General features: G+C 42.0%; 1 protein-coding gene across 4 annotated transcripts in view; it reads left to right on the forward strand.

Moving 5' to 3' along the window:
• pde1a (phosphodiesterase 1A, calmodulin-dependent) overlaps positions 1 to 27,599 on the forward strand; it is a 477,351-nt gene that overhangs the window by 427,927 nt on the left and 21,825 nt on the right. For 3 of the 4 annotated variants that reach the window (XM_039757737.1, XM_039757739.1, XM_039757740.1), the window contains 7 exons: positions 2,559 to 2,659; positions 12,282 to 12,407; positions 15,186 to 15,287; positions 15,387 to 15,507; positions 16,130 to 16,211; positions 23,089 to 23,209; positions 26,553 to 26,633. In XM_039757737.1, the coding sequence (XP_039613671.1) occupies positions 2,559 to 2,659; positions 12,282 to 12,407; positions 15,186 to 15,287; positions 15,387 to 15,507; positions 16,130 to 16,211; positions 23,089 to 23,209; positions 26,553 to 26,633 (734 nt within the window). The remainder of the gene's footprint in view (positions 1 to 2,558; positions 2,660 to 12,281; positions 12,408 to 15,185; positions 15,288 to 15,386; positions 15,508 to 16,129; positions 16,212 to 23,088; positions 23,210 to 26,552; positions 26,634 to 27,599) is intronic. The other variant, XM_039757738.1, reaches the window with a different exon arrangement.

The following is a 27,599-nucleotide window of genomic DNA, read 5'->3' on the forward strand; positions in this document are numbered from 1 at the left end:
CATATCTGTTGATATTGCACTGTCTGTGACGCACTACTTGTTCTTCAGCACCACAATGCACCAGCATAAGTCAGGTAGCTAAAACAACAAACACGTGCTGCCCAACGGCCAAAGTGTGTCCGGACACATTAAATTGAGTAACAGTGCTGGCGAAAAAAACATGCGAAATCCAGTATCTCTGGTTCTATGGAATGCTATTTTGATGTTTGTAATAGAATCTCCTCGAGTTGGGTAAATTAATACAGGATACCTCAAGATGATAAAAATAAGAGAAAAATGAACACAGCTGCTAACGGAGTTCCGCTTCAGACGTCCATCTCCTGTAATGGACGAGACTAAAAAAAAAAAAAATGCTATTCTGATATAAACGTATATAAATAAAAAAACAATAAAATACAGGTAATAATAATTAAAAAAAAAAGTTTAAAGGATTCAGGTAGGTGATAGGAAAAATATCTGGGGCAAAATTGTATCAGGGCAAAATGTGGGGGACAAAATGGGAGGAGCGAAATGTGGGGGGCAACTTTTCCGGATCCCATGCCAGGGTGGGCCCTAACCCGTCCCTCTTTAGTACTTTTAACATCAGCTAATTCTAATAAGGTTGCTCACACCATAACCTTTTTGCTTCCTGTGTTTAAGCCAATTTTGTACTCACCTACACACCACCCCTTAAATGCCCACTTGATGCCCAGTGATGTTAAAAGTGGTATCCAGCAGGGGTTAGTGGTGGGGGCTGCTACTCTTTTTAATTTGCATAAATGATCTGTACAACAACATTATCAATAAGCGGGTTAAGTCTGCAGGTGAAGCAAACTACATGGAAGGGCAGGTGATAAAAGAATCAGCTCAGTTTTTACAAAAGGACTTGGGCAGCAGACAGGCGTGGGCAGATTTGTGCACAATGAAATGTGTTGTAAGTAAAGGTAAAGGATTACACAGAGGAAGTAGAAATGTTAGAAATGAATACACAAGAGGAGAAACCTGAAAGTACCGCTAAATAAGAAGGATCTGGGAGTCGTAGTGAACTGGTCACCATCTTCATCCAAACAGTATGCAGACGTAATTAGGAAAGCTATTAGGATGTTTGGGTGTATATCACAATGTGCGGGGGATATACATAAGCAGTACAACACACTGGTGAGGCCTCATTTGGAGTATTGAGAGCAGTTAAAAAGATAAACCTGCGCTGGATAAAGTCTAGAGAAGAGCAACGAGATTCACCAGAGGACTGAGAGATACCGTCAGGTCCATAAGTATTGTGGTGGTGTGCAGAGCCAAATTTATGAAAATTGTGTTATTGTCCAAATAACTATGGACCTGACTGTATGAGTTAGGAGGAGAGATTGAAGGAGTTTAAGCAAATAGAAGGGACATGATTGAAGGGTTCAAAATTATTAAAGGTACTAGCAGTGCTACCCTAAGATGGATAAAATCTAAGTAATCAATATCGGCCCCAGAGTTAATGTTTGTAGTGCACCACCTATTAAAATCTATTTTGTAATGCATGTAGTATTAATGCATTGCACTTCTCATTCCAACAGATGGCACATCTCGATCAATAACACTGCCTTTACAGATTTCATACTAAAGAGCATATGTCAGAGGCATATGCATTGCACTTGTCATTCCAACAGACGGCACATCACAAACATTTGTATCAATGAAATGCGTTAGTAAGCTGTTTGTGATGTACCACCTGTTGGAATGATGGATGCAGTGCATACGCCTGCGACATACGCCCTTTGGCATGGAATCCATAAAGGCAGTGTTATTGATTGAGGTGTGCCATCTGTTGGAATGATAAATGCAATGCATATGCATGTGATATAAACCATATGCTATGGGATTCATAAATGTGGTGTTAATGTTTGCGATGTGCCGTCTGTTGGAATGATAAATGTAATGCATATTTTGATATTGAATTTGTAACTGGCAGTATTAATTTTTGTGATGTGCCATCTGTTGAAATGACAAATGCAACGCATATGTCTGTTATATGCAGTTTGGTATGGGATTTGTAAAAGCAGGGTTATTGTTTGTAATGTGCTATTTTTTGGAGTGACTAATGCAATGCATTTTATTACTTTGAATGTTTGTGATGCACCATCAGTTGGAATGAAAGTAACCGGATGGACACACAAACAGTTATCCTTTTGTTAAAGTGGGTTAGTACAGTGGATCCCACTATTACTTTAAAATAAATTCTTTAGCATGAACAGAGGGACACAGGAGGAAACTTGTTAAGGCCAGATGTCAAATGAATGTTAGAAAGCTTTTCTACACACAAAGAACCACAGACACATGGAATATATTACCGAGTCACATGGTGGAGAGCAGGACTTCAGGGACCTTCAGATTTCTACTTGATGTCATTTTGGATGATGTCAGAGAATGGGATAGACAAGCTTGCTGGACTGAAGGCCCTGTTCTCATCGCAGACTTTTCCAATGTTCTAGAAGTTGAATATGGACCAGTTGCCAGCTTCTGGAAGTGTGAACGCCTGGATCCTCATCGTTGTGCTCTTTGACTTAATTTTGTTTTTATTTTCTTCTCCCCAGCACTGGCTGACAGAACTGGAAATTTTAGCAATGGTGTTTGCAGCTGCAATCCATGATTTTGAACATACAGGAACCACAAACAATTTCCACATTCAGACCAGGTACTCTAACTCTTCTGTGTATGTGAATGTAATGTAGCATGAATAAATAATGAGTAATAAATGAGTAACTTTGAACTAACTGTGCTAAGCTGAGTTGTGAGATCCCAATTTATCATTTTTGTGTTTTCCTGCTGTGGAACTTGAACCCCGGACACAGACAGACACGACACCAGATGTCCACAAAGACATGCTTTTATTCTCCTTTGCGCACACAGCACAAACACACTGCCCAAAGACTCACAGTCCTTTTCCTCTCCTTTCTCTTTTCCTGCTGTTCTGCCACCTCCACTCCTCCTGTCACAAGCTTCGTCCTCTGCCTCCCGACTCTGGCTCCTCGAATGGAGTGAGGCAGCCTCTTTTATGCTTCACCCGGATGTGCTCCAGGTGCTTTCTGATGAACTTCTGACGGTGACTTCCTGGTGTGGCAGAAGTGCCGCATGAGCACACGGAAGCACTCTGGGTGTGCCTGGAATCTCTTCCGGCAGCGCTTCCAGTTGTGGCGGAAGTGCTGCATTCCAAGGCTCCATGATCCTTAAAAAAAAAAAGGGTTAGAATGAAAACCTGCAGCCACGGTGGTCCTCGAGGACTAGAGTTGGCAACCCCTGTCCTAGAAGACACCTGCCTATTTCATTCACTACAACATTGGTGTGTGTTCTCCTGTCTCCCTGTATAAACTTTCTGCCTGCCTCCTTGACTTGTGGGCCCCTTCATATCGTGACACCAACAGGAGATTGTGTCACCTGAATGATCACAGCAGCCGTCGGCCATACCACATGTGCTTCAGAGCAGATCATCCTTCTGAAGCTAAGCATGTTCGGGCCCGGCCAGTACTTGGATGGGAGATGTGGAAGTAACCCACGAGGAAGACAGGAATAGTTCAATCAATCAGTCTTTATTCAGTCACAGATGAGTACATGGATTCATGCTTTGCAAAGCAGAAGAGCCAGGTTTTCTGGTTTCAATCGGCTTTTAATATTAATTTTCCTCCGACCCCCTTACTTATGAAACAGCATCTAAGCATTTCATCAACTCGGAAAACCATTTTTTTTGTGTACGTGTCAAGAGGTGCCCCAAAGAAGGAAAGGTCATTTTTCCTGTGTCTAACAGACGCGTTCCTAAAAAAGAAAGTTACCCAAGTTCAGCTTATCTTATGACAGACGCCTGTATGAATAACCTGCTGTTATAATAAAACAGCTTTTGATCCTTAGTAGCTTGCAAGAAATAAAATTTTCTTTAACAGCAACCATCTAGGAAAAGCTTGGGTTGCTGCTGGAAGAGGTGTTGGTGGGGCAAGTAGCGAGCACTTACTCTGTGATCTGAATGTCATTCCCAGTGCCCCATTCTGTGTATGGATCCCACTGCACCAGTGCTGTGACGGTGACACTGTGGTGTAAACATGGCACTGTCCTTCAGATCAGACATAAACCTGAGGTCCTGACACTCTCTGGTCATTAAGATCGCTGATCATCCTTCATAAAGAGTAGGGTGTACCCCGATGTCCAGGCTAAATTGCCCACCACAGCCTAAGTCATTCTGGTCCGCCTGGATGGTGCAAAGGTAAGAATTGCTGTCCCGGTGTTTTCCACTAGGAGTCGCTAGTTCCCTGGAAATACGTTTGTTTTGCAATTGTGGCGTCTTAAGTAACCTGAACTTAAATACATATATTATAGAGAGGCAATATTCCTCCCTTAGTGATACGACGGTAAGAAATCAAGTCACGTCAAGTGGGGTAGCATGCACTGGTAAAGTGTGTTGTCGCACCCACTACACGATGAAATAACTTGGGATCCCGGTTGGCAACTCCCCAGGCAGACACGCGGTCCAGTCCCACCCTCTGGAAATGACCCTCTATCTGTCACAGCCAGGTGTTACGTGGGCGACCCCTTGACCTGGGCCAGCCACTCGGGTCACCAACAATGAGGATCTTACAAGCCGGATCACCCTTTGGGACACGCGTCACATAGCCGTAGTGCCGTAACTGACGCTCCCTCACCATACAGGTCATGTGCCTCATTCGGGACTCCATGAGCAACCGCTCATTCAACACAAAGTCAAAGCAACGGTTCCCAAGGATTTTCTGGAGAGACACAGTACCAAAGGAGTCCAGTCTTCATCTCGGGTCACTGGATAGCGTCCATGTCTCACAACCATATAGCAAGACAGGAAGCACCAGGACTCTAAAGACTTGGACCTTTGTCCTTTAAGATATCAGGAGCACCACACGCCACTTTCCAGCGAACTCATGACCCCCCGTGCTCACCCAATCTGTCTACTGACTTCATAGGAATGGTCACATGAATGTCACTGCCGAGGTAAGTAAACCTCTCAATGACGAGGTCGACACTCTCTCCACAGAAAGACACTCAGACCCCTCTCTCTGTCTCTCGAGAGCCTCCTTTGACTCCACGAAGATCACAGCATCGTCAGCAAAGTCAAGATCTGTGAATCTTTCTTCACTAACAGATGCCACACAGCCGCTGGACCCCATGACTTTGCCCAACACCCAGTCCATAAAAGCATTGAGCAGAGTAGAAATCACATAAGAGAAAATAACTTAGCTTTCTTTAATGACGATTTACGTGGCATTACAGACGAGGAAGCCATAGCAAGACTTTTTTACCGAGGTGGGAGCTCGATGTATACAATCTGCCATTTTCATCGCTGTGCTGGAAGGATTTTCAGGATCGGATGACATTATCTCCCATCCGTCCGTTGGCTTCTAAGGTGTGCCAGGCAATGTGCCAAGGCATTATACTCTTTCTCCATGTGCAGGCCTTCACTTAGGTAAATCATACCTAAGATCCAAAGTCATGCTGACTCTAACACACAGAAATAGTGTATGTTGCCCATTTCACAGTTGTCCTTAACTTGTCTTAAGATGCTTGCCTAGCAGTTCTAAATGCTAGGCCCCTGTACTAAATCTGGCTTTGTCTTAGCTGTACATGCGAGAAGAAAAGAAAAACAGATTTAAAATATTTGCCCAGAGCACAGTGACATATTAAACTTATATTCTGATTATACCCGGTTCCTCCCGCATTGATATGGAAAAAGATGATCTAACAGGAGCAGCCGAAAGAAGAAGTCAAGTCATTCTGGCCCCCTAATCATCCCCTGTCTGTAATTGGCTAATGTGTGGTGAGCAGACTGGCAAAACAATGGCTGCCGTTGCATCATGCAGGTGGATGCTGCACATTTGTGGTGATTGAAGTGACTCCCCACTCAGTGACGCACTTTGAGTATTGAGAAAAGCATTATATAAATGTAAAGAATTATTATTATTATTCATCCATTCGTTCATCCTTCTGATTTTCTGGACCCTGTTCACTAATAATACGACATCTTCTCATCCTTATTTCAGTGACTTTCCAAGTCGTCGCCCCTTTAGATTCAATAGTTGGTGCCCACTTTCCCAACCACATCCCAAAGACATTGGAAGTTTTCTGCTCAAAAGTAAAACCTGACAATCTGCTATACAATATGTAGACTGGATATCTAAGAAACATTTCTTTGTCATCTTCTTGCCCTCACACACCTCAGCACGCACAGATTCAAAGTGTCCAGCTTCACAGAAAGCTCCTTTGAACAAACTCCCCTTCCTCCACCAACTCGAAGAGCCAAACATTCGTTTTTTCTGACAACTCCTGTCAACACCACTCACCGTAACTTGGCTCATCCCACAGACAGCAAACTGTTTGCAGGGCTTTGACTTGGCCAAATGTTTTCCCGAAGTTGATTCCCGGTGGCGAAGAGCATGAATAAAGATGGGAAGGCAAGGGAGCGAAACGAAGAGAGCATCAGGGAGAAGAAACAGGCTGAACACGTCCAGTGCTTCATCCCACAGCCGGCTCACCTGGGATCGAGCTCATTACAGTTCTGGCTGATGGACACACACAAGTCCACTTTTACCTAAATTGACAGCTTTAGCGGGGGCTGCCAGATTACTGGCTGTTTCAGACAGCTTTGTCATGCTGGATGCATGAATTTGTGACTCTGTGGTATTCAGTTTTCAACAGCTGCTGCTATAAAGTTATTGCCCATGGTTTTTTTTTATGATAACTGCAACGGGTTTCGTAAATGGCAATATTTGGATGAGTGTAAGAGTGGCACCTGGCTGACGCACTCTGCTTTAGGCCTGCGTAACGGGCTACCTGAATGGCATTGTGCAGTCATATGAAAAGGTCTTAATTCTGTGGATTTATGTTTCTCATTGGCTGAGCTTTCAAAGTAGCAACGTCTGTTTAATATACGACATTCCTTATGGAAACAGTAGGATTTCAGCAGTGACATTAAGCTTATTGGATTAACAGAAAATTTGCAATATGCATCATAACAAAATTAGACAGGTGCATAAATGTGGGCACCCAACCGAGATATGACATCAATACTTAGTTGAGCCTGCTTTTGCTCCTTTGAGCCTCTAGACGCTGTCCTCCTATAGCCTGTGAGGAGTGTCTGGATTCTGATGGAGGTATTTCTGACCATTCTTCATACAAAATCTCTCCAGTTCAGTTCAATTTGATGGCTGCCGAGCATGGACAGCCTGCTTCAAATCATCCCATTGATTTATACAATACAATACAATTTATTTTTGTATAGCCCAAAATCACAGAAGGAGTGCCACAATGGGCATTTTGCTACATTTTCAATGATCTTCAAGTCAGGGGGCTGCCATTCCAGAACATTGTACTTCTCCCTCTGCATGAATGCCTTTGTAGATTTCCAACTGTGTTTTGGGTCATTGTCTTGTTGGAATATCCAACCCCTGCATAATTTCAACTTTGTGACTGATGCTTGAACATTATCCTGAAGAATTTGTTGATATTGGGTTTAGTTTATCCGGCCCTCGACTTTAACAAGGGCCCCAGTCCCTGAACTGGCCACACAGCCCCACAGCATGATGGGACCTCCACCAAATTTGTCAGGAGGTTGAAGTTCTTTTTCTTGTAATGCGGTGTTCTTCTGCCATGCAAAGCGCTTTTTGTTCTGACCAAATAACTCAATTTTTGTCTCATCAGTCCAAAGCACTGTTTAAAAATGAATCAGGCTTGTCTAAATGAGTATTTGATGCAACAAGCGACTCTGTTTGTGACGCAAGTGCAGAAAGGGCTTCTCTCTCATCACGCTGCCATACAGATGTTCTTTGTGCAAATTGCACTGAATTGTAAAACGATGTACAGATACACCATCTGCAGCGAGATGTTCTTGCAGGTCTTTGGAGGTGATCTGTGGGTTGTCTGTAACCATTCTCACAATCCTGCACATATGCCACTCCTATATTTTTCTTGGCCTGCCAGACTTGGGTTTAACAGCAACTGTGCCTGTGGCCTTCCATTTCCTGATTCTATGCCTTACAGTTGAAACTGACAGGTTAAACCTCTGAGATGGCTTTTTGTAGCCTCCGGAAAACACCCCAGTATTCAGATGTTCCTTGGAAATGAAAGGCATGCCACTGTTATCTTTTTTGTTGAAAGGAGAGTCAATTATTATGCAGGCTGAGAGGGGTTCCCAAACTTTTTCATATGACTGTATTGCCAGGGGCAATGACAAATATTGTCAGATTTGTTGTTGAAATGACAAATGCAATGCATATGTCTCTGTTATATAACATTTCGTATGGGATTCATAAAAGCAGTATTAATGTTTGTGATGTGCCTTCTCTTTAAATGACAAATGCAATTTATTGTATGACTTACATTTGTGTGTGATACACCATCTTTTGAAATGACAGAGACATAGCAACCAAGGCAGACACACAAATAACCAGTCAGAGACACTTCGCCTTTTATTAAGGTTGACTAGCTGTGCTGCCCCTCTAAGATGAGTTGAAATCTAAGTAATCAATTGTGACATGAATACACAGGAGACATCAAAGGTTTGGAGCAGCCACCAGTATAATATGCCCTGGCTGCAAATGGGTACCTTTATGATGAGTAGTGCTCGGTACAAAGTCCAAAACAAAACTGATTGAGAGGTGTAAAGATGGCGGCTCTAAAGGCCAAGACCAGAAATGACAGCGACGGCATCGTTGGCTCTGGAACCACAAGTGACATAATCATTGGCGCCAGGACTGGAAGTGACGTTATCGTAGGTGCTCAGAACTGGAAATGACGTCATCATTGGCACTGGGACCGTGTGGGATTTCCCGTAGATGGTCTCCAGAGGATCGAGAGAGAAAGTCAGTGCACCACGCCACCCCTTGTCTGGCGTAGAACTACCATCATTCAGGTCCTCTAGCACAATGCAGACCTCAGAGTTAATATTTGCAGTACATTGTGCAATGCACATGTCTCTGTAATATGCCATTTGGTATGGGAATTGTAGTTTGTGATGCGCCATCTGTTGGAATAACAAAATTCACTGCATTTTATTGCAAAAAATAATGATAATCATTCTTTATATCTATCTAGCTCTTTTCTTATTATTCAAAAGAAATTCAGTGAGTGAGGAGCCACTTCAGCCACCATTAATGTGAAGCATCCACTTGGATGATACCACGGTAGCCATTTTTTGTGTTAATACGCTCACCATATATTAGCTGTTAGGTGGTGAAGTGTGTTTGAGAAGTGTGTCTGTCTGCCACAATATTTTTCCATCATTTTGACTATATGGGCATAATAGCAAATAGAGTTTAAATAAGCATTGTGGTCCATGGATATGCAAAATTTTAAAATGCTGTGGCTATTTAGTCATGGCGTGTTTGCATTTCCAATTTGATAGTAATGTTAACTTTTTAGAACATTAGAACACTCTAGATGAGAATAGGCCATTCGGCCCAAAAAAGCTTGCCAGTCCTGTTGAAAGTCTCTAAAGTCCTCCTGTCTACCACGCTAGACTTAGTACACCTGTCTGGAGTTCTCTGTGTAAAGAAAAACTTCCTAATTTATGTGCAAAATTTCTCCTTCACAAGTTTCCAACTGTGTCCTCGTGTTCTTGATGAACTCATTTTAAAGTCACTGTCTCGATCCACTGGACTAATTCCCTTCATAATTTTAAATACTTCAGTCATGTCACCTCTTAATCTTCTTTTCCTTAAACTGTAAAGGCTCAGCTCTTTTAATCTTTCCTCTTAACTCATCCACTGTAGCCTCTGAATTAGCGTAGTCACTCTTCTCTGGACATTCTCTTGTGCTGTTGTGTCTTTATGGAGACCAAAACTGCACCCAGGACTCCAGATGAGGCCTCACCAGTGTGTTATAAAGCTTGAGCAGAACCTCCTGTGACTTGTACTCCACACATCAAGGCGCTTTATAACCTGACATTCTGTTAGCCTTCTTAATAGCCTCTGAACAGTGTCGAGAAGTCGATAGCTTAGAGTCCACTATGACTCTTAAATTCTTCTCATAAAGTGGACTCTCGATTTTCTGACCGCCCATTGTGTATTCAAACCTTACATTTTTACTTTTTATGTGTAATTCTTTACATTTACTGACATTAAATTTCATCTGCCACAAGTTTGCCCAAGCCTGTTTGCTATTCACATCCAGCTTGTTATTTATATTCCCCTAAATATTATATAATTTATATTAGATTAGTATATATATAATGTATGTGTGTGTGTGTTTGTCTATTGTGATGGATGGCCAGCATTTCAGTCCGGCCAGGACATCCCTCAAATGAAGAAAACAGCCTTTGCAGGATAATGCATCCCCCAGGACGCTAGAAGGCAGTTCCCCTGGATGGAAATGGTTCCCCAGACTCCCACAGGGCAGGATGGGACATGGAGTCTGGTTCTTCAGCCCTGTTGGGTGCCGTGGGTGATGCCAGTGGGAGCTCACCAGGGGGATATTATGATGACGTTAACCCGGAAGTACTTAGGAGTCAGGAGGACGGAAACCCGCAGTACTTCCGGGGCACCTAAAGAAGGTATTTGACCCAGAGATGGAATACTTCTGGGTCAGGGACTTTAAAAAGGACTATGGGAAACCCAGCAGATGGAGCCGGAGTTGGGTGATAGAGGACGGAGCTGCTGGGAGTGGAGGATTGTGTGTGATTATTGTATTTTTGATTATTGATTTATTATTGAAGAATTGTGGAGTGTGCGGTGCTTTGTGCACTTTATTGAAGAAAACATTAAAAGAATCTTCTTGTGCTTTTACAAGTGTGTCTGGGACGTCTGTCTGGTGGGTTCAATGGGGCAAGAGCAACCCCTGGCGTCCGCATTATATATATATATGTGTGTGTGTCTGTATGTATATATATATATATATATATATATATATATATATACATACATATATATATATATATACACATTGTGAAAAATGCCCAGATACAGACAGCCAGATGTCCAAAAAGCACTCGCGTTTATTTACCGACAACATTACACAGCACAAGAACAGCTTACAGTCCTTTAGGCTTCTCACTCTCATGCCGTCTCTACTCCAGTCCTCGCAAGCTCCGGTGCTGCAGTCCATGGCTCAGGAACCATCCAGGTGCCCCCTGGTGGCGGCCATGGACCCCCACAGGGAGGCTGCCCTCTTGCAGTCAGGGGAATTTATTGCCCCTCTCCTAGTTCCAGGTTCCGGTGTTGTTAGGTAGATTAGTCGATTCAGGTGTGTTGAGTACTGAAATCCGCATTTCGTGTGGCTCTTCATTATGAACTCTCTTAATGGCAGTACTTTTGATGGAGTGTGACACCTGAATGATGCACCAGCAGTCATATTTGTGCCAGAATACTCACCACACATTATCTATTAGGTAGAGAAGGGGTGAGAGATTCTTAGCCAATTAGAGACGGGATGATTAAAGGGCCATAACGGCCTGGTCATGGTGTGTTGCTTAGCCAGGACATCGCGGTACACACTTCTCTTTATGAAGGATGCCCAGGTGTCTTTTATGACCACAGAGAGTCAGGACCTTGGTTTTATGTCTCACCCGAAGGACGGTGCCATTTTTACAGCATCACTGCACTGGGGCATTGGGAATCACTTTCAGACCACAGGGTAAGCGCCCCCTGCTGACTTCATCAACACCTCTTCCAGCAGCAACCCCGCCTTTTTTTTTCTGGTTGATCTTCCATCCAAGGCCCGGCTTAGCTTCAGGTGGATTACCTCTTCTGAAGTGCAAGTGGTGTGGCTGCTGTAATTATTTTTTAATTGTTATGTATTTCCCAATTATTACTCTCTATTCGTTAACCTCATTTATTTTTCTATTTATTCATTTACAGTTTTATTCTTTACCTGTTTTGCACTTTTCATGTGTTTATGCATATGTTGCACGGTGGTCCAATGATTTTGTGCCACTGTATGGATGAGATGACAAAATAGCCACTTGACATGACTCGTTTTCAGATTTACTTTTTGATTCATCCTTGTGTTATAACATTACATTTTTTGTCTTCATTCCACTTGTAAACTTAAGCTTTAAAATTTTTCTTGGCCATCAATACGAGCTCCCTAGAGTAAGCAACATATAAAAAATATATCATTTTTGAGTGGAATATTCCTTTAATGCTGCATTCTGGCTGAATTGTATTTGCTTTGTAAATGTCAAACTGCCACAGCCAGGGCCACTGGCCTTAGTCATTTTTAAAAATAAAAATATTACTGTATAGCTGATCTGGTGAGGTAAACCTGTGAACGACTGCAAAAGAGAGTGATGACAGCAGTGCTTATTTGTGCAGGTCAGATGTTGCAATTTTGTACAACGACCGATCCGTCCTGGAAAATCACCATGTAAGTGCGGCGTACAGGCTGATGCAAGAAGATGAAATGAACATCCTTGTCAACATATCAAAGGACGACTGGCGGTAAGAAGAGCTGAATGGCATAGCATTGTTATTATCCATCCATCCATTATCCAACCCGCTATATCCTAACTTACAGGGTCACGGGAGTCTGCTGGAGCCAATCCCAGCCAACACAGGGCATAAGGCAGGAAACAAACCCCGGGCAGGGTGCCAGGCCACCGCAGATTGTTGTTGTTATTATTATTATTATTAGTGGTGTTGTTGTTGTTATTATTTGTTATTATGATTGTTACCAGAACCTCTTCCATAGAACACATGACTCCTGTCCTTCAGCAGCTTCACTGGCTTTGATTTTAAGATTCTGCTTATTTCTTACAAGACCCTCCAAAATCGGGCACCTCCTAATCTTTCTGATCTTCTTCACATCTCCATTCCTTCTCGCATCATTAGATCTTCCTCCTCTATCAATCTTATTATCCCTCCTGCTCGCTTGACTACCATGGGTGGGCTTAGAGCTTCCAGTTGAGCGGGTCCTCACCTCCCCCACAAGACATTCATAATATCGACTCTTCCTACCTTTAAATCTTTTTAAGTTGGCTTATCTTATTCTGTCTGATACTTTTTAGCTGATTCATTTAAATTCAATTTTATTATTGTATTTATTCTGGGTTTATTGTACTATAATATTTTATTAATTTTATGGTGTGACTGTTGTTATTAATGTGCTCTATAAGGTGTCCTTGTGTACCTTGAAAGGCACCTATAAATAAAATAAATTATAAACTATTATTACTATTATTATTATAACAGCAATGGACACTGTGAGAGGGACATTAAAGTCAGAGGGCTTATGGGCAACTTCAGAAAATAACAAAAGAGAAAATAATAGGAAGTCAAACTCATGCGAGTTTCATGGCCAGATACTAGGATTGCTTGCATCTCTCGGACTGACAGAGAACCTGACTACAGACTCACAAACTCATCAGAAACTTCAAAAGACTTTGTTGGACAATTATCTTGTCCAACGATCTTGAACAGACATTGCTCTCTTCCCTTGCTTAATGAATCTTAGCCTGAAGAGGTCTATTAATTTTTTACATTTAAGATGTCTCGCTTAACACTAGAATTACCAAAGCCTACGAAAAAACGTGTAAATCCTGCCCACCTTAAATCCCTTTGCACCTCTCTATCAGCGTCTTTTGTCTTGCAAATGTGTCGATAACCAGCAAGTAGCCTGCTATCACATCCCCCCCACCGCCACACAAAGTTCTCTCAGCTCAAGTCTGTTTACCTGCGTGTCAGTTGCTTAGAGTTGTATTGAGTAAATAATATCTCATTATTTGGAACACATGCATGTCATGTAAACACATCGTTAAAACAGAAACATTTTTCATGTTTTAGTAATAATTGACAAAATATAGACATGAAGTGTATAATGTGTGAAGCCTGAAGTCCAAATATCAAATGAACACTTTCACAAAAGATACAAGTATAACAAAACAAGTGCACTTTTATTCAAGAATATAACTGCAGAAAAAGAGCCCTCGTTAGGGTGCGACATCGACACGCCTTTGATACGACCGCTTTGGTGGTGTAACGGTAAGAACTGCTGATTGGTAATCAAAAGGTCATGGGTTGGACCCTACACGACTATGTTTTGAGAAGTGAGCTCCTCTTATTCTTACTATTTTAGAATAAAAACATACATTTGATTTCAGTCTCTAACAGCCGGTGTAAATTTATGGTATTAGTCAAGGTTAGCTTTGTTTTGTTTTTTTTTTTCAGTTTTATTCTCCCAGTCACGTTCATGCTCCCCTCCCCCAATGTGACACTGCTGTTTTCACATAAAGACACACTATAACAGAGGTGAACTCAGTGATGACGAGGGTTCTACATTGGAAAATGAATGCACGTCGCACTTTTGCCTTTGTATATGTACACGGGAAACTCTGCAGTCTACTTCTGACTTTACGCTAGGAATAGTAAGAATAAGAGCAGCTCACTTCTTAAAACGGAGTTGTGCGGGGTTGAACCCGTGATCAGCATTTCTTACCGCTGTGCCACCAAAGCGGTCGTATTAAGTGTGTGTCAATGTCGCACCCTAACGCGGGTTCTTTTTCTGCAGTTATATTCTTGAATAGAAGCGCACTTGTTCTGTTAATTTTGTACCTTTTGTGAAAGTGTTTATTTGATGTTTGGACTTCAGGCTTCACACAATTATACACTTCATGTCTACATTTTGTCAATTATTACTAAAACATGAAAAACGTTTCTGTTTTAACAATATGTTTACATAGATTGTTGCAGACACGGAACACACATGACATGCATGTGTTCCAAATAACGATATAGCATTTACTCAATTCAACTCTAAGCAACTGACACGCAGGTAAACAGACTTGAGTTGAGAAAACTTTGTGCCCATTTTGCGGGGGTGGGGGGATGTGATAGCAGGCTGCTTGCTGCATATCGACACATTCACAACACAAAAGACACTGAGGGAGAGGTGTGAAGGGATTTAAGGTAGGCCAGAATTACAAGTTTTTTCGTAGGCTTTGGTAATTCTAGTGTTAAAGGTTTTCCAATGTTGTTATTTGTCCTAGTGTGTATATAAACACAGGGAACTCCAGTTACTGTATTACATCTCGCCTGAAGAAGGGGCCTGAGTTGCCTCAAAATCTTATATATTGTAATCTTTTTTAGTTAGCCTATAAAAGGTGTCATTTTACTTGATTTCTTACTACATCTGTTGGAATGGAACAGACACACGGACACCGATCCTTTTATTAAGGTAGACACCATATATGTACTGCATATTCTCGTTTTCTATTTCTGCAGTGAACTCCGCACTTTAGTCATTGACATGGTGCTGGCGACAGACATGTCCTGTCATTTTCAGCAGATCAAAACATTAAAACACGCCTTGCAGCAGCCGGAAGGGTAAGTTTGGGCTTCTCTTTCCTTCTTTGTTTTGGTTTCACTTGCACTGACGTTTGCTTTGTTTCGCCTTTGTCTTTTATTCCGACCATTGCTCTCCAGGATATTTAAGGCCAAAGCCATGTCCTTGATGTTGCATGCAGCTGATATCAGCCATCCAGCAAAATCCTGGGAGCTTCATCAGCGATGGACGACGGCCCTGATGGAGGAGTTCTTCAGACAGGTCTTGTATTTTCAGTCTGTCACTGATTTGATGTACGGCACGTCTATTCCGTTGTGTTATGACGTTCAGTAACTTTATGCTCTTTTATAGGACTTTATACTTTTTATTTTTCTTGAGCTTTTTAAATTTTTAGTGAATAGCTGTTGCATTCTGTTGATTTAAGACATGAGACATTACCTTTTGTGTTCTGCTGCATCGCCACTTTGTGCCACCATTTTGGGTTTCAGTCATTATCTAGCTAGTAATTTATGGCGAGATTACAAAGTGTATGGATAATAATCCTGTCTAGGATTAATCAGTTGGAACTGTCACAAAATATATATATTTTTGTGGGTGGTGGCTACCCAACAGACCAAAACCCAAAATACTCCCCTCATGGCCTCCATATTAAACAGCATACGTGGTGACACCTTCGTGATGGCATTTAAACCAGCATCCAACTGGTGTCCAACATTTCCTTCTGGCCAGTGTTTTTACATGCCTCTCACCTGCTAGAATGACTCCACCTTGTCTGTGGCCAGAATTCTGTTGTTGTTGTCTTCTCCCCCTCCTTCTCTTTCAGAACTGAACTTTTCTGTTTATGCCGTTTTATTTTCTAACATGTGTGTTTTTCATTTTTTAGGGAGATAAGGAAATTGAGCTTGGCCTGCCCTTTTCTCCTCTCTGCGATCGCAAATCCACGATGATAGCCCGGTCACAGATAGGTTGTACTGATTTTCTTACCTTTGTGTTGTCTTTCTCTTTGTTCTCAAAGTACTTATCATTTAAGGAGGTCAGCAAAGCTCGCCTCCATTTTGAAAAATTCTGATTGTTGTTAAGTACCCAAACGGATGGACTGGCACCGCAACTGGGACGTGGGGGGAGACTCTTGGCCCAGCCCGTAGTATACTTGGAAGCATAACCCAGCAGGGGTGGTTTTCAATTATTATCCCTGTCAAAGTGAAAGATTAAGGGATGGATTGGGGAGGGTCCTTCACACAGCACAGTAAGCCAGTGTTTCCCAACTTTTTTTTCTGTAACCAAACGCATCAAGTGGCACACTATTGTTCTGCTAAGCCCAAACACATTATATTTTCACACATGTGTTCAAGTGTCTAAAGGGATGGGACTAACGGAGAGGCTGTTTAAAAAAGTGGCTTCGAGATTAGCATTCGCAGACATGGCACATAGTGAGCACTTGGTGGCATATCCCAGCTGTCTCATCCTTTTACCTGCCCCTGTCTGCCTCAGAGGCAACTCATATGCCCACTATTCACCAACCCTGTGAGATTCGTTGGAGACCACACACCCAGGCAGATGAACTCTAGCAGTCTGGAGACACGTCCGAAGTGCTCCGAGTGTTGTGTCTGCCACATAGCGATCATGGAGCTGCTTTTATGTCGGCTTCTCCAGGTAGGCCTGTCCCTCTTAGACAGATCTTAACCACCTGCACTACACTAGTACTGCCATGGTACACCTGAGTACCTCTCATGGCACACCACTGTGCCCTGGCACACTGGTTAAAAAACACTGCAATAGACGACAGTGCTCAGTCCTAGCATGGACTACAGACATGAACAAATTTGTTGGTACCCCTCCACGAAAAAAGCAGAATCCACAATTGTATCTGAAATAACTTGAAAGTGACAAAGTTATTGGCAGCCATCATTGTTTATTGCATATTTAACAAAAATCAGGCTTTTCTTTAGAGTTTTGATTCATCTGAATATTTTAAATAGAACATTAGAACAATCTACACAAGAACAGACCATTCATCCCAACAAAGTGCACCAGTCCTACCCACTTAATTCTTCTGAAAAAACATAAAGTTCAGTTTTGAACGTCCCTAATGTCCTCCTGTGCACCCCACTGCTCCATCACTTTTTCCAAGTATCTGTGGTTCTCTACGTAAAGAAAAACTTCCTAATGCTTATATGAAATTTCCCCTTAACAAGTTTCCAACTGTGTCCCCGTGTTCTTAATGAACTCATTTTAAAGTCACCGTCTCGATCCACTGGACTAGTTCCCTACATAATTTTAAACACTTCAATCATGTCACCTCTTAATCTTCTTAAAATAATAACACAAATTATGGGAATCCTTAACGTAATATTTGGCTACACAAGCAGAGACTCCTGGAGATCTCCATGACATTTCTGCACCTTGTTCACAGGTCATTTGGCCCACTCGTCCTAAACAAACTGCTCTAGGTGGATCAGGTTTGAAGGGGGTCTTCTCTGGACAACATGTTTAAGGTCTGTAGGATTCAAATCAGGGCACCTAGAGGGCCACTTCTGAATAGTCCAATGTTTTGTTCTTTGCCAATCTTGGGTGCTTTTTGCTGTGTGTTTTGGCTCCTTATCCTGTTGGAGAATCCATGACCTGCTACGGAGACAGAGCTTTCTGACACTGTGTAGCGGGGCTACATAGTAGTAATAGTGTTGTCTGTGTTCGTACCACATGCGTCTTGTTTCCATCGTCCCGTTTACTGTTTGTGTGTGTCAGTGAATGCCGTCCCCGTAAAGGGGGATGGATGATGGAAGGAGCCCGCAGCCCCAAACCTGGAAAACACCGGTTTTCAATCAATCAATTACATTCGTCACAGGACTATAAAAACAATCAAGAGAGAAAGAGGAGAGGTAGGAGAAAGGAGGAGAGAGAGAATGAGACTTTCATTATACGACCACGAACCACCTGTACCTGCTGTATTCCACATCGCGCATTTCCATCCAGTTTGTTTTTCATTCCGCCAGACTTCTTCCAACACCCAACTCTCATCACGAGAGACCCCAGGGTCGGATCGTCATCCACCACCGCCGAGGATACACGGTGAGGCTGTTCCATTTTGTTCCGGGAATTACAAACACTCCATATATTGGTTAACCAGTCATCTGCATTCAGGACAATTGTTACTCGGACTCAAGTTCACGACCCTTCATTTCCGTGTCTCATTCATTTTTTTGGTATTTGTGTTGTTTGTTATATGTTTCAAGGGCAAGGGAGGGGTTGTTATATTCATATAGGGATTTGTCATGGTGTTGCTTTGGTGGAGGGATATTTATAATTTGTTTAGCTATTCTGTTTCATTTAATACAATTTATCAGTTTAAGTTTACATATCTGCTTTTCTTTTGTGCTTATTTACACCGTCGATTGTGGGGAAAAGTTTAATTTGTTAAAGATACGGCTTGATTAGATTCAACCTCAGCAATTAATCCAGGTCACAGTTCTTGAAGGTGTAGCTGCTGGCCGGGTAAGGGGTCGGCCGTTACAACTGAGCAGTACATTTCACTCCAGAACGTCTTGATAGTCTTGAGATTTCATTGTTCCCTACACAGACTCAAGGACCCACATGCCAGACACAGCAAAGAATGTCCAAAACAGAACTGAGCCTCCTCCATGTTTCACAATAGCTATGGTGGTCTTTTCTTTGAAAGTTTCATTTTATCATCTGTAGACACAGAGGTGATGTGACTTGCCAAGAAACTGAATTCTTGTCTCATCTGTCTAAAGGACCTTCTCCCAGAAGCACTGTGGCTTGTCAATATGCATTTTAGTAAATTCCAATCTGGTTTTTTAATGTAGAGCCTCCTGGATCTTCTTCCATTAAGCCCACGGTCACTTAAAAAGCAACAGGTGGTGTGATCAGACACTGATGGACTTTCACCTTGGAGTTCAGCTTTTATCTCTTTGGAAATCATCCTTGGCTTTTTGTCTGCCATTCTGAGTATTCTTCTGTCCATTCTGGGGTTGATTTTCCTCTTGTGGAGGTTGGCTACAGTCTTATGGACCTTAAACCTCTTCATAATATTTGAAATCTTTGTCACAGGAACATCAAAATGCTTGAAGATGATGATCTTCTAGCCTTTTGCCTTTAACATGCTTGTCTGTCATTTCTTTCTGATCTCCTCAGACAACTCTCTGCTTTGCTTTCTCTGGCCCATGCTCAGTTTGGGACACACGGTGACACAAAACATCAGAGTAATGAGTTTTCTCTATTTAAATAGGCTGAATGACTGATTGCACAATTGGAGACTTGTGTGATATAATTTCAGGAAAACATCGAATCTAAACAATCACTCACATCCAGTTATTCAGGATCTCTTCTTGGGGGTTCCACCAAATGAAATCTCACTATGGTGAGAGATTGTTCAACAGTGGTGCAGCAGAACATTCAGATTCATTTGAACTTGGATTCAAATAGAGCAGGGAGACCCAAACTCAGTCCTAGGGACCCACTGTGGCTGCAGGTGTTTGTTCCAATAAGATTCATAATCAGTGACAACAGCTAATCATTTTTAATTAACTGGTATTTTTTTTTCCTCTTCTCTTATTCTACATTCAGAAAAGCACCACAGCATGATTTTTACATTTATTAAACATTTAGAAATAAGAGGTGAGACACAAAAATAACCGGATGGGTGGAAAAAAATTATATTTATTGATGAATTACAGTATTCTAAACATTGTCACCTTCTCTATACTCCCCCTCCCGATCTCTACACCGCTCCATACGTATCTTCCATCGATTGAAACAGCGCTGGAAGTCTTCTTGCTTGAGCCTCTTCAACAGGCTTCTGTCTTCACGTCATCCATTGAAGAAAAATGTCTTCCCTTCAGGTCACTTTTGACTTTCAGGAACAGGGAGCTAAATCAGGAGAATAGGGAGGAGGATCGAGGACAGGAATGTTTTTATCAGTCAAAAGCTGCTTTATGGAAATACCATTGTGCACGGGAGCGTTGTCTTGGTGAAGCACCCCTCCTTCCCGACCGACCTGGGCATTGAACGTCTTCCACATTTTCTTGTCCTTCCTTGAAACGTTTGTGCCACTCAAAAACTTGTGTGCAAAACAAACTGTTACCACCGTACACTGTTTTTCTCATTTCTTAACTTTCTGTGGCCATTTTGTTCAGTTTTGTGAGAAATTTGTTGATTCGCTGTTCGATTTTTTTTCACCCGACATTGTCGCAGCAAGTCGTGTAGCGATTGTTGTGCAAATACTGACTGGGCTATTCACAGGATATAACTAGCCAGTCGGCCGTTTGAGAGGGCGTGTAGGAGGGGATGTAGTTCTATGATTCTCGTCCGGCCGACCTCCAGACGGTTTTCCAGGAAAGCCCCAGGGTGAGTCCAGTTATTTTTGTGTGTCACCTCATATTTCTATTTTTTCCTATAGATTTAAATGCTTAACTCACTTTTGCTGATTTCATTATATTTTGCCCTTTCTCTGTGTAGTTTGCTCCCTTCATTGTATCTTAATAATTACAATTAACAACGAGCAGGCAAACAGCACTGAATCACAAAAGGCTGCAAGTATTTTAGCGTCAGACCCACAAATCTTATACAGGGTTATTCAAAATGAAAGAACAGATTTCAAAAATGTATTTCAAACAAACTGTATAAGACAGAAACACATTCCACGCATCACTGGATAGAGGAAAGTTCAAAGTTTGGTCCTATGGTCCTTGAGGTTGCATGCCCTCAACATGAGCACCATGTGTAGCGCGGCAGACACCAAAACGGTAGACCATTTCTTGCCACACACAAGTCTACCGGTCTCTAGTTACTGAATTAACAGTTTCCTAAATTCGATGTCGCAAATCTTGAAGATTAGCGGGCATAGGTGGAACATGGAGTCTTTCTTTAATGTACCCCTACAGATAAAAATCGCAGGAGGTAAGGTCTGGAGACCTGGGAGGCCATAGATGATGAGTAAGATCTTTTGTTCTCCCCCTCTTCCAATCCATGGTCCTGGAATGGTGTCATTTCCGGAGTGGAAATGAGGCGGGGCACCACCTTGCGTGAAAATGAAGTCTGCGCTCGGTGGCATTCCCTGGTACTTTTAGGCAGGCTTTTAAACTTTTAGCTTTCCTCAATCCAGTGATGTGCAGAATGTGTTTCTGTCCTGTACAGTTTGTTTGAAACAAATTTTTGAAATCTGCTTTTTCACTTTGAATAGCCCTATATACGAGGTGTGACACAAAAATATCCAGATTGGTAAAAAAAAATATTTATTGATTAATTACAGCATTCTAAACATTGTCACCTTCTATATCCTCCCCCTCCCGATCTCTACATCACTCCATACATAACTTCCATTGATTGAAACAGTGCTGGAAGTCTTCTTGGTTGAGGCTCTTCAACAGTCTTCTGTCTTCACTTCAACCATTGAAGAAAAACGTGTTCCCTTCAGGTCACTTTTGACTTTCGGGAAGAAGTAAAAATCACGGAGCTAAATTGGGCGAATAGGAATGAGGATCGAGGACAGTAATGTTTTAGTCTGCTTTTCAGAAAAGCATTGTGAGTGAGTAGGAGTGTTGTCTTGTCTTGTCTCGCTGTTCAATTTGTTCACCCGACATTGTCGTGGCAACTCGTGTAGCGATTGTTGTGCAAATACTGACTGGGCTATTCACAGGATACACCTAGCTGGTTGGTTGGCAGGTTGAGAGGGTGTGCAGGAGGGGATATAGTTCTATGATTCACAACTTGTCGACCTTCTGAAGGTTTTTCAGGAAACCCCCAAGCCCAGTCCAGTTATTTTTGGTGTCTCACCTCGTATAAACATCTACACGTGGAAGTGTGTGTGTCTGTCTGTCTGGCCCGCAGGTCCGAGGCTACAGCTTGAAGCTCAAAGAGCCGGCAAGACGGCCACAAGTGAACGAGTCGGAAGAAGAAAGAAGTACGAGGCTACAGCATGAAGCTGAAAGAAAGCGACTCTGCTGCCAAAGTGAAACCGCCGAGGAAAGACAAACGAGTGAGAAACTCGCTTAGCAAAACAGAACCGCTGACTCTGCATTTCAGTTTTTTTCTGACGATTTCAATAGTTTCTAGAAAGCCCGGGCTTACACAGCCATTTAGTAATTATTAAATTATACAATTAGAACAACTGGAAAAGTAGAACGAAAATCAAGATGAAAATTTTAAAAAGAAAGAAAAATATATTTTCCCCATATAACTGCTTAGTAGATTTTAATGTTTTTTACCAAACTTAGGTTTCTAATTTCTATATTATTCCCAAACACAGAATCTGGGAAGTTCACTTAATTACCCCAGGAGTCCAATTAAAAAACAGAAGCTGGTTGGAACAAAAACCTGCAGCCACACTCCCCAGGACCGAGTTTGGGAATCCCTGAACTAAACTATCGGCAGAGTCTACACCGTGCATGTTTGAAGTACCCATAAACCATCACAAACGTATTGTGTTGCGTCAGCTTCTCTCCATTACGGTTACTGTGTAATTTCCAGATTGCTTACTTTTGGATTCATCTTTGTATAACAATAACTTGAAAGCTTTTTAAAGGCACCATAGTTGTCATAATCAAGGCTTAATCACTAGTAAAGCAGTCTGGTTCATTGAGCCTTATAGAGGTCACTTCCACCTCTTTCTACATTCTGAGAGTCCTAATATGACCTGAGCCTTATCTGCAGGACGTCTTCCTGGACTGTAATATTGTGTATTTCTTGTCTAATTCAAACTTGATTTAAGGAGCTAAATGTCCCCCTTTGAGGATGGTGGAGAAGTGTAGACATAAGTTGGCTTAGCACGCTTTTTCTGCACAGGCTTTTTTTTTGTAATGTCCATCTGTCTGTCACCTTCTGCAGGTTTCATTGACTTCATTGTAGAGCCAACGTTCTCTGTGTTAACTGAAGTGACAGAGAAGATGATTTCTCCTCTTATAGAGGAAGCACTAAAGTCAGCAGCCGATGCAACACAAAAGTCCAGGTACGTATATGGATTGAGAAGACTGTAGCCTGGTCAGTCCGCTGTGGAGCAGATTGCCTTGACTGCTTTAAGGCGTTATTTTAATACACATAAAAACGTTTGGGTCTCAAAACATCGAGGTTGTGGGCTATTGAAGGTGGTACACAAGTTTAAGATAAACGTCAGGAGTCTCTGCAGCGTCTCCTTTACCTCTTGGTTTAAGACTGAACAACAACAACATTTATTTCTATAGCACATTTTCATACAAATAATGTCACTCAAAAGTGCTTTACATGATGAAGAAAAGAGAAATAAAAGACAAAGTAAGAATTAGAATAAGAAAACACTGATTAACATAGAATAAGAGTAAGGTCCGATGGCCAGGGAGGACAGAAAAAAACAAAAAAAAATAAAATCTGCAGGGGTTCCAGGCCACGAGACCACCCAGCCCCCTCTAGGCATTCTACCTAACATAAATGACCTCAATCAGTCCTCATGGTATTCAGGGTTCACATGGAAGAACTTGATGATGACGGTTATGTGGACTTCTGGCCTTTAATCCATGAATAGTAATGATAATTAATTGAATATACAGAGCATCAGGATTAAACTAAGATGAAGCTCTGAGAAAGCCATGTTAAAGTAACGTGTTTTCAGCTTTTTTCAAAGTGCTCCACTGTATTAGCCTGGTGAATTTCTATCGGTCTGCTATTCCAGATTTGAGGTGCCTAACAGCAGAAGGCCGCCCGCCCGCCTCATCACTTCTTTTAAGTTTAGCTCTTGGAATTCTAAGCAGACACTCATTTGAAGATCTAAGGTTATGATTTGGAGTGTAAGGTGATAGGCATTCTGAATTATAGGATGGAGCAGATTACTGAAGGCTTTGTAAACTATAAGCAGTTCTGAATGACACAGGTAACCAGTGTAGTGACACTAAGACTGGTGTAATGTGCTCGGATTTTCTTTTCCTAGTTAAGTTCACGCTGGGACACTTCCTGTCCCAGAGGGTTCTTATTGTCATGGGGGCAGAGCTAGAGGCATGGCCACAGACCCTGTTCTGGGTTTTCATTTCTGGAGGTGGAAAAGGAAAATTACTGAAATGAGAACAAAGATGGAAAGACCAACACACGTGCTGAATGGAAGTTAAGCCGGGTAACTGGTGTGTTTTTTTTATCAAAATATGATTCACAGTCACGCTTCTAGCAGAGTCACCTTCGACTGCTTGATCAGGGAATCTGTTAATTTAAGTGGTTTTACCAGAAGGCTGAAACACAACAAAATGTAAAAAGTGAAGACATTTGAACACTTTGAAGTTGCTGTGCAGCACACCATAATTCAAACATTTGACAAAAGTCTGGGGTTAAACTCCCCCGGAGCGGCAGCCACGTCCATCTGCTTTCATGCTAAGCTTTTTGAAGGCCATAGCCTGTTAATGGAAATCATTTTAGGTCTTGGTTTCAGCATGATGGGGAACATAGAGTGAATGTGGGCCAACTGTTAGCTTCCAAGTAATTACTGAGTAGCCCATCCTCACACACACACACACAAAACGCACTCACCATCCCACTCTTGTCCAGTGGCCATGTTAGTGTTGTTTTCTTGAAAGGCTCCATGAAGGTTGGTAGCTCTGTCCTTCTTGACCAAATTATAACTGCAGTCTCAATTGCTTATTTTGTGTGTACTTACTGTATCTGCACACCCCCTGTGATCACCTTTTTAGGAAATGTTCCCTAAATTTCTTTACCCCCCACCTATATGAGAGTCGACCCAAAAATAGCTCAGGCAGCACAGTTTATTTCTCAAATATACCATCAAGTATCATATGCCTAGAGTCTGGTCAATGAGTCCGGCAAGTGGCACTGAGTTGAACGTGTATTTTATCTATCTATCTATCTATCTATCTATCTATCTATCTCTCTCTCTCTCTCTCTCTCTCTCTCTCTCTCCCTCTCTCCCTAAGGAGCAGAGGTTGGCACTGAGTTGAACGTGTATTTTATCTATCTAGCTGTCTATCTATCTATCTATCTCCCTCTCTCTTTCTCTCTCTCTCCCCCTAAGGAGCAGAGGTTGGATGGTGTTGAAGGCTCTAGAGATGTCCAGAAACATAATTCTTACTGCACCACTGCCTCTGTCCAAGTGGGAGAGGGATCGGTGTAGCATATAGATGATGGCATCCTCCGCTCCCACCTTCTCCTGGTATGCGAACTGCAGAGGGTCGAGGCCGTGGTGGACCTGTGGCCTCAGGTGGTGAAGCAGCAGCCACTCCATGGTCTTCATCACATGTGACGTGATACCTTTGGGACTGGGGTGATGCAAGATGTTTTCCAAAGACTCAGGACTCTCCCCTGATCCAGGTTTAGGTTGAAGTTGCGCTGTAGAGGACTCCCCAGCTCCAGTGCACAGGACTTCAGCAGTCATGGCGATCCTCCATCAGGACCCACTGCTTTGCTAGCATGAAGTCTTCTCAGCTCTCTGCTTACCTGGGCTGCTGTAATTGTGGGTGGGGGGGAAACTCTCTCCTATGCTGGTATCAGCAGAAGGATGGGTGGAGGGTGCAGTACCCCGAGGTGAGAGTGGATTAGGGTGGTCAAACCTGTTAAAGAAGTTGTTCATCAGGTATGCTTTCTCCATGTCTCTCTCAATGGTGGCATCCTGCTTCGAGCTGCAGCCAGTGATGATCTTCATCCCATCCCACACTTCCTTTATGCTGTTATTCTGCAACTTCTGCTCCAGCTTTCTCCAGTACAGCTCATTCGCCTCCCTGAGCTGGACTCTGAGTTCCTTCTGCACTCGCTTGAATTTATGCTCAGTAATGATGCCGGAAGGCAGAGTTATACCTAAAGAGGTGGACCCACTTAAACCACGCCTCCCCAATAAGCACTCTTACTGTAGGATATGCCTGAAATGAGGGGTACATCAAGGTGTCTTTGTCCCAAACATTATGGATGGCACTGTAAAAAATGTGTGTGGCTGCAATGCAACACGAGTTACGTGAGAATTGTTTTTCCTTTTCTCAATGGACGTTTTTCACATCATTTGGTACCATCCTGCATTGACCACCTATCAACTATTCATTGTTAAATTTCTCCACAAAAGCATGAGATTAAAAATTGTTTTCGACATCGACTAAAAAGTAACATAATTAACATTTAAAATATTCTCATTTTTGAGTGGAGGATTCTGTTAAATACGAGGCCTGTGCCACCCTGTCCATTTTGTTCAGTTGTCACTTGCCCAGTGTGATCACAATGTCATGGACCTTGAACAGGTACACAGCTTCTCATTTATTGAATGATCTTGTCAGCTTTATTAACCAAGAGACTGATGGTTCTTCTTCTTCTTCTTCAAACTTCCTCTTCTTCAGTCACACGATGAAGCAGATGTGGGATCAGAGTCAGCCAACTCGTGATGGTAAACCCAACCAGTTAGTCACACTCCCAGAAAGGTCAGTGAGCTTACAATCTCCATGAAATGGAGTGGCCATGTCACAGTCAAGTGTCTCTTCTTGTCACACGTCATGGGTGGTTTATGTATTTCCAATGTCCAGTCCAGTGTGTCGTCTTAACTTCAATGTGAGTCAAGCCTGAACTCAATGGCCCCGATTGTTATAATTTGTTTGCTCAAAACAAGCGTATGGAGCATAGACTGGGAGATGACGGAACAAAATTGAGTGCTCTCCCATAGACATTCTCGTATACTCAGATATGGGGATTGATATTTAAAGAGTAAACCGCAAGACAAGAATTATATTTTTATGTTATGTACATTAAAGAACCATCAACAACAAATCAAATTAATAATATTAACAATTATTATAAAAGTAAAGTTGAATAAATCGGCAGCTGCATAAATAAAAAAAAACTGAGTATGTGTTCCAGTTAAGTACCATATCCAATTAGCGGAAATAGCCCAAAAGTTGATAGAAATCTACATTTTTTACCTAATAAGTTGTATGCAAAATTTGGTTGACCAAAGTGAAAGTGTAGTCAAGTTATCGTGTGTACACACACACAGATACACAGACATAATTCCAAAAATTGTATTTTCAGACTCGGAGAGGTCTAAAACGTTAAGATTCATGAAGATCTCGACATCGAATTTTTGGACGATTCCAATAATTTCCCTATACTTCATAAACGAGAAAGTAAAAATGGCAGGCATTGGTTTGCAGGTCAAAATAATAGAAAACAGACAAAATTTCTGAATATTTTGAGAACTTCCCTTGTATCATCATCCAGATCTGTTCATGTTTGTTATTTCTTCAGCAAAAACTGTTCTTCAGAAAAATTCATAGGTGTGCCTCTCCATCTTTGTGTTCGAATACATACATCACGGCATGCAGAATGCCCAGCATATGGGTTTGCGGGTTTCATTATTTTATTTAGTGTATGTCTTATTGTTATTTAAATGT

Source organism: Polypterus senegalus, chromosome 6 (assembly GCF_016835505.1).
Source record: "Polypterus senegalus isolate Bchr_013 chromosome 6, ASM1683550v1, whole genome shotgun sequence".
Classification (NCBI taxonomy): Eukaryota; Metazoa; Chordata; class Cladistia; order Polypteriformes; family Polypteridae; genus Polypterus; species Polypterus senegalus.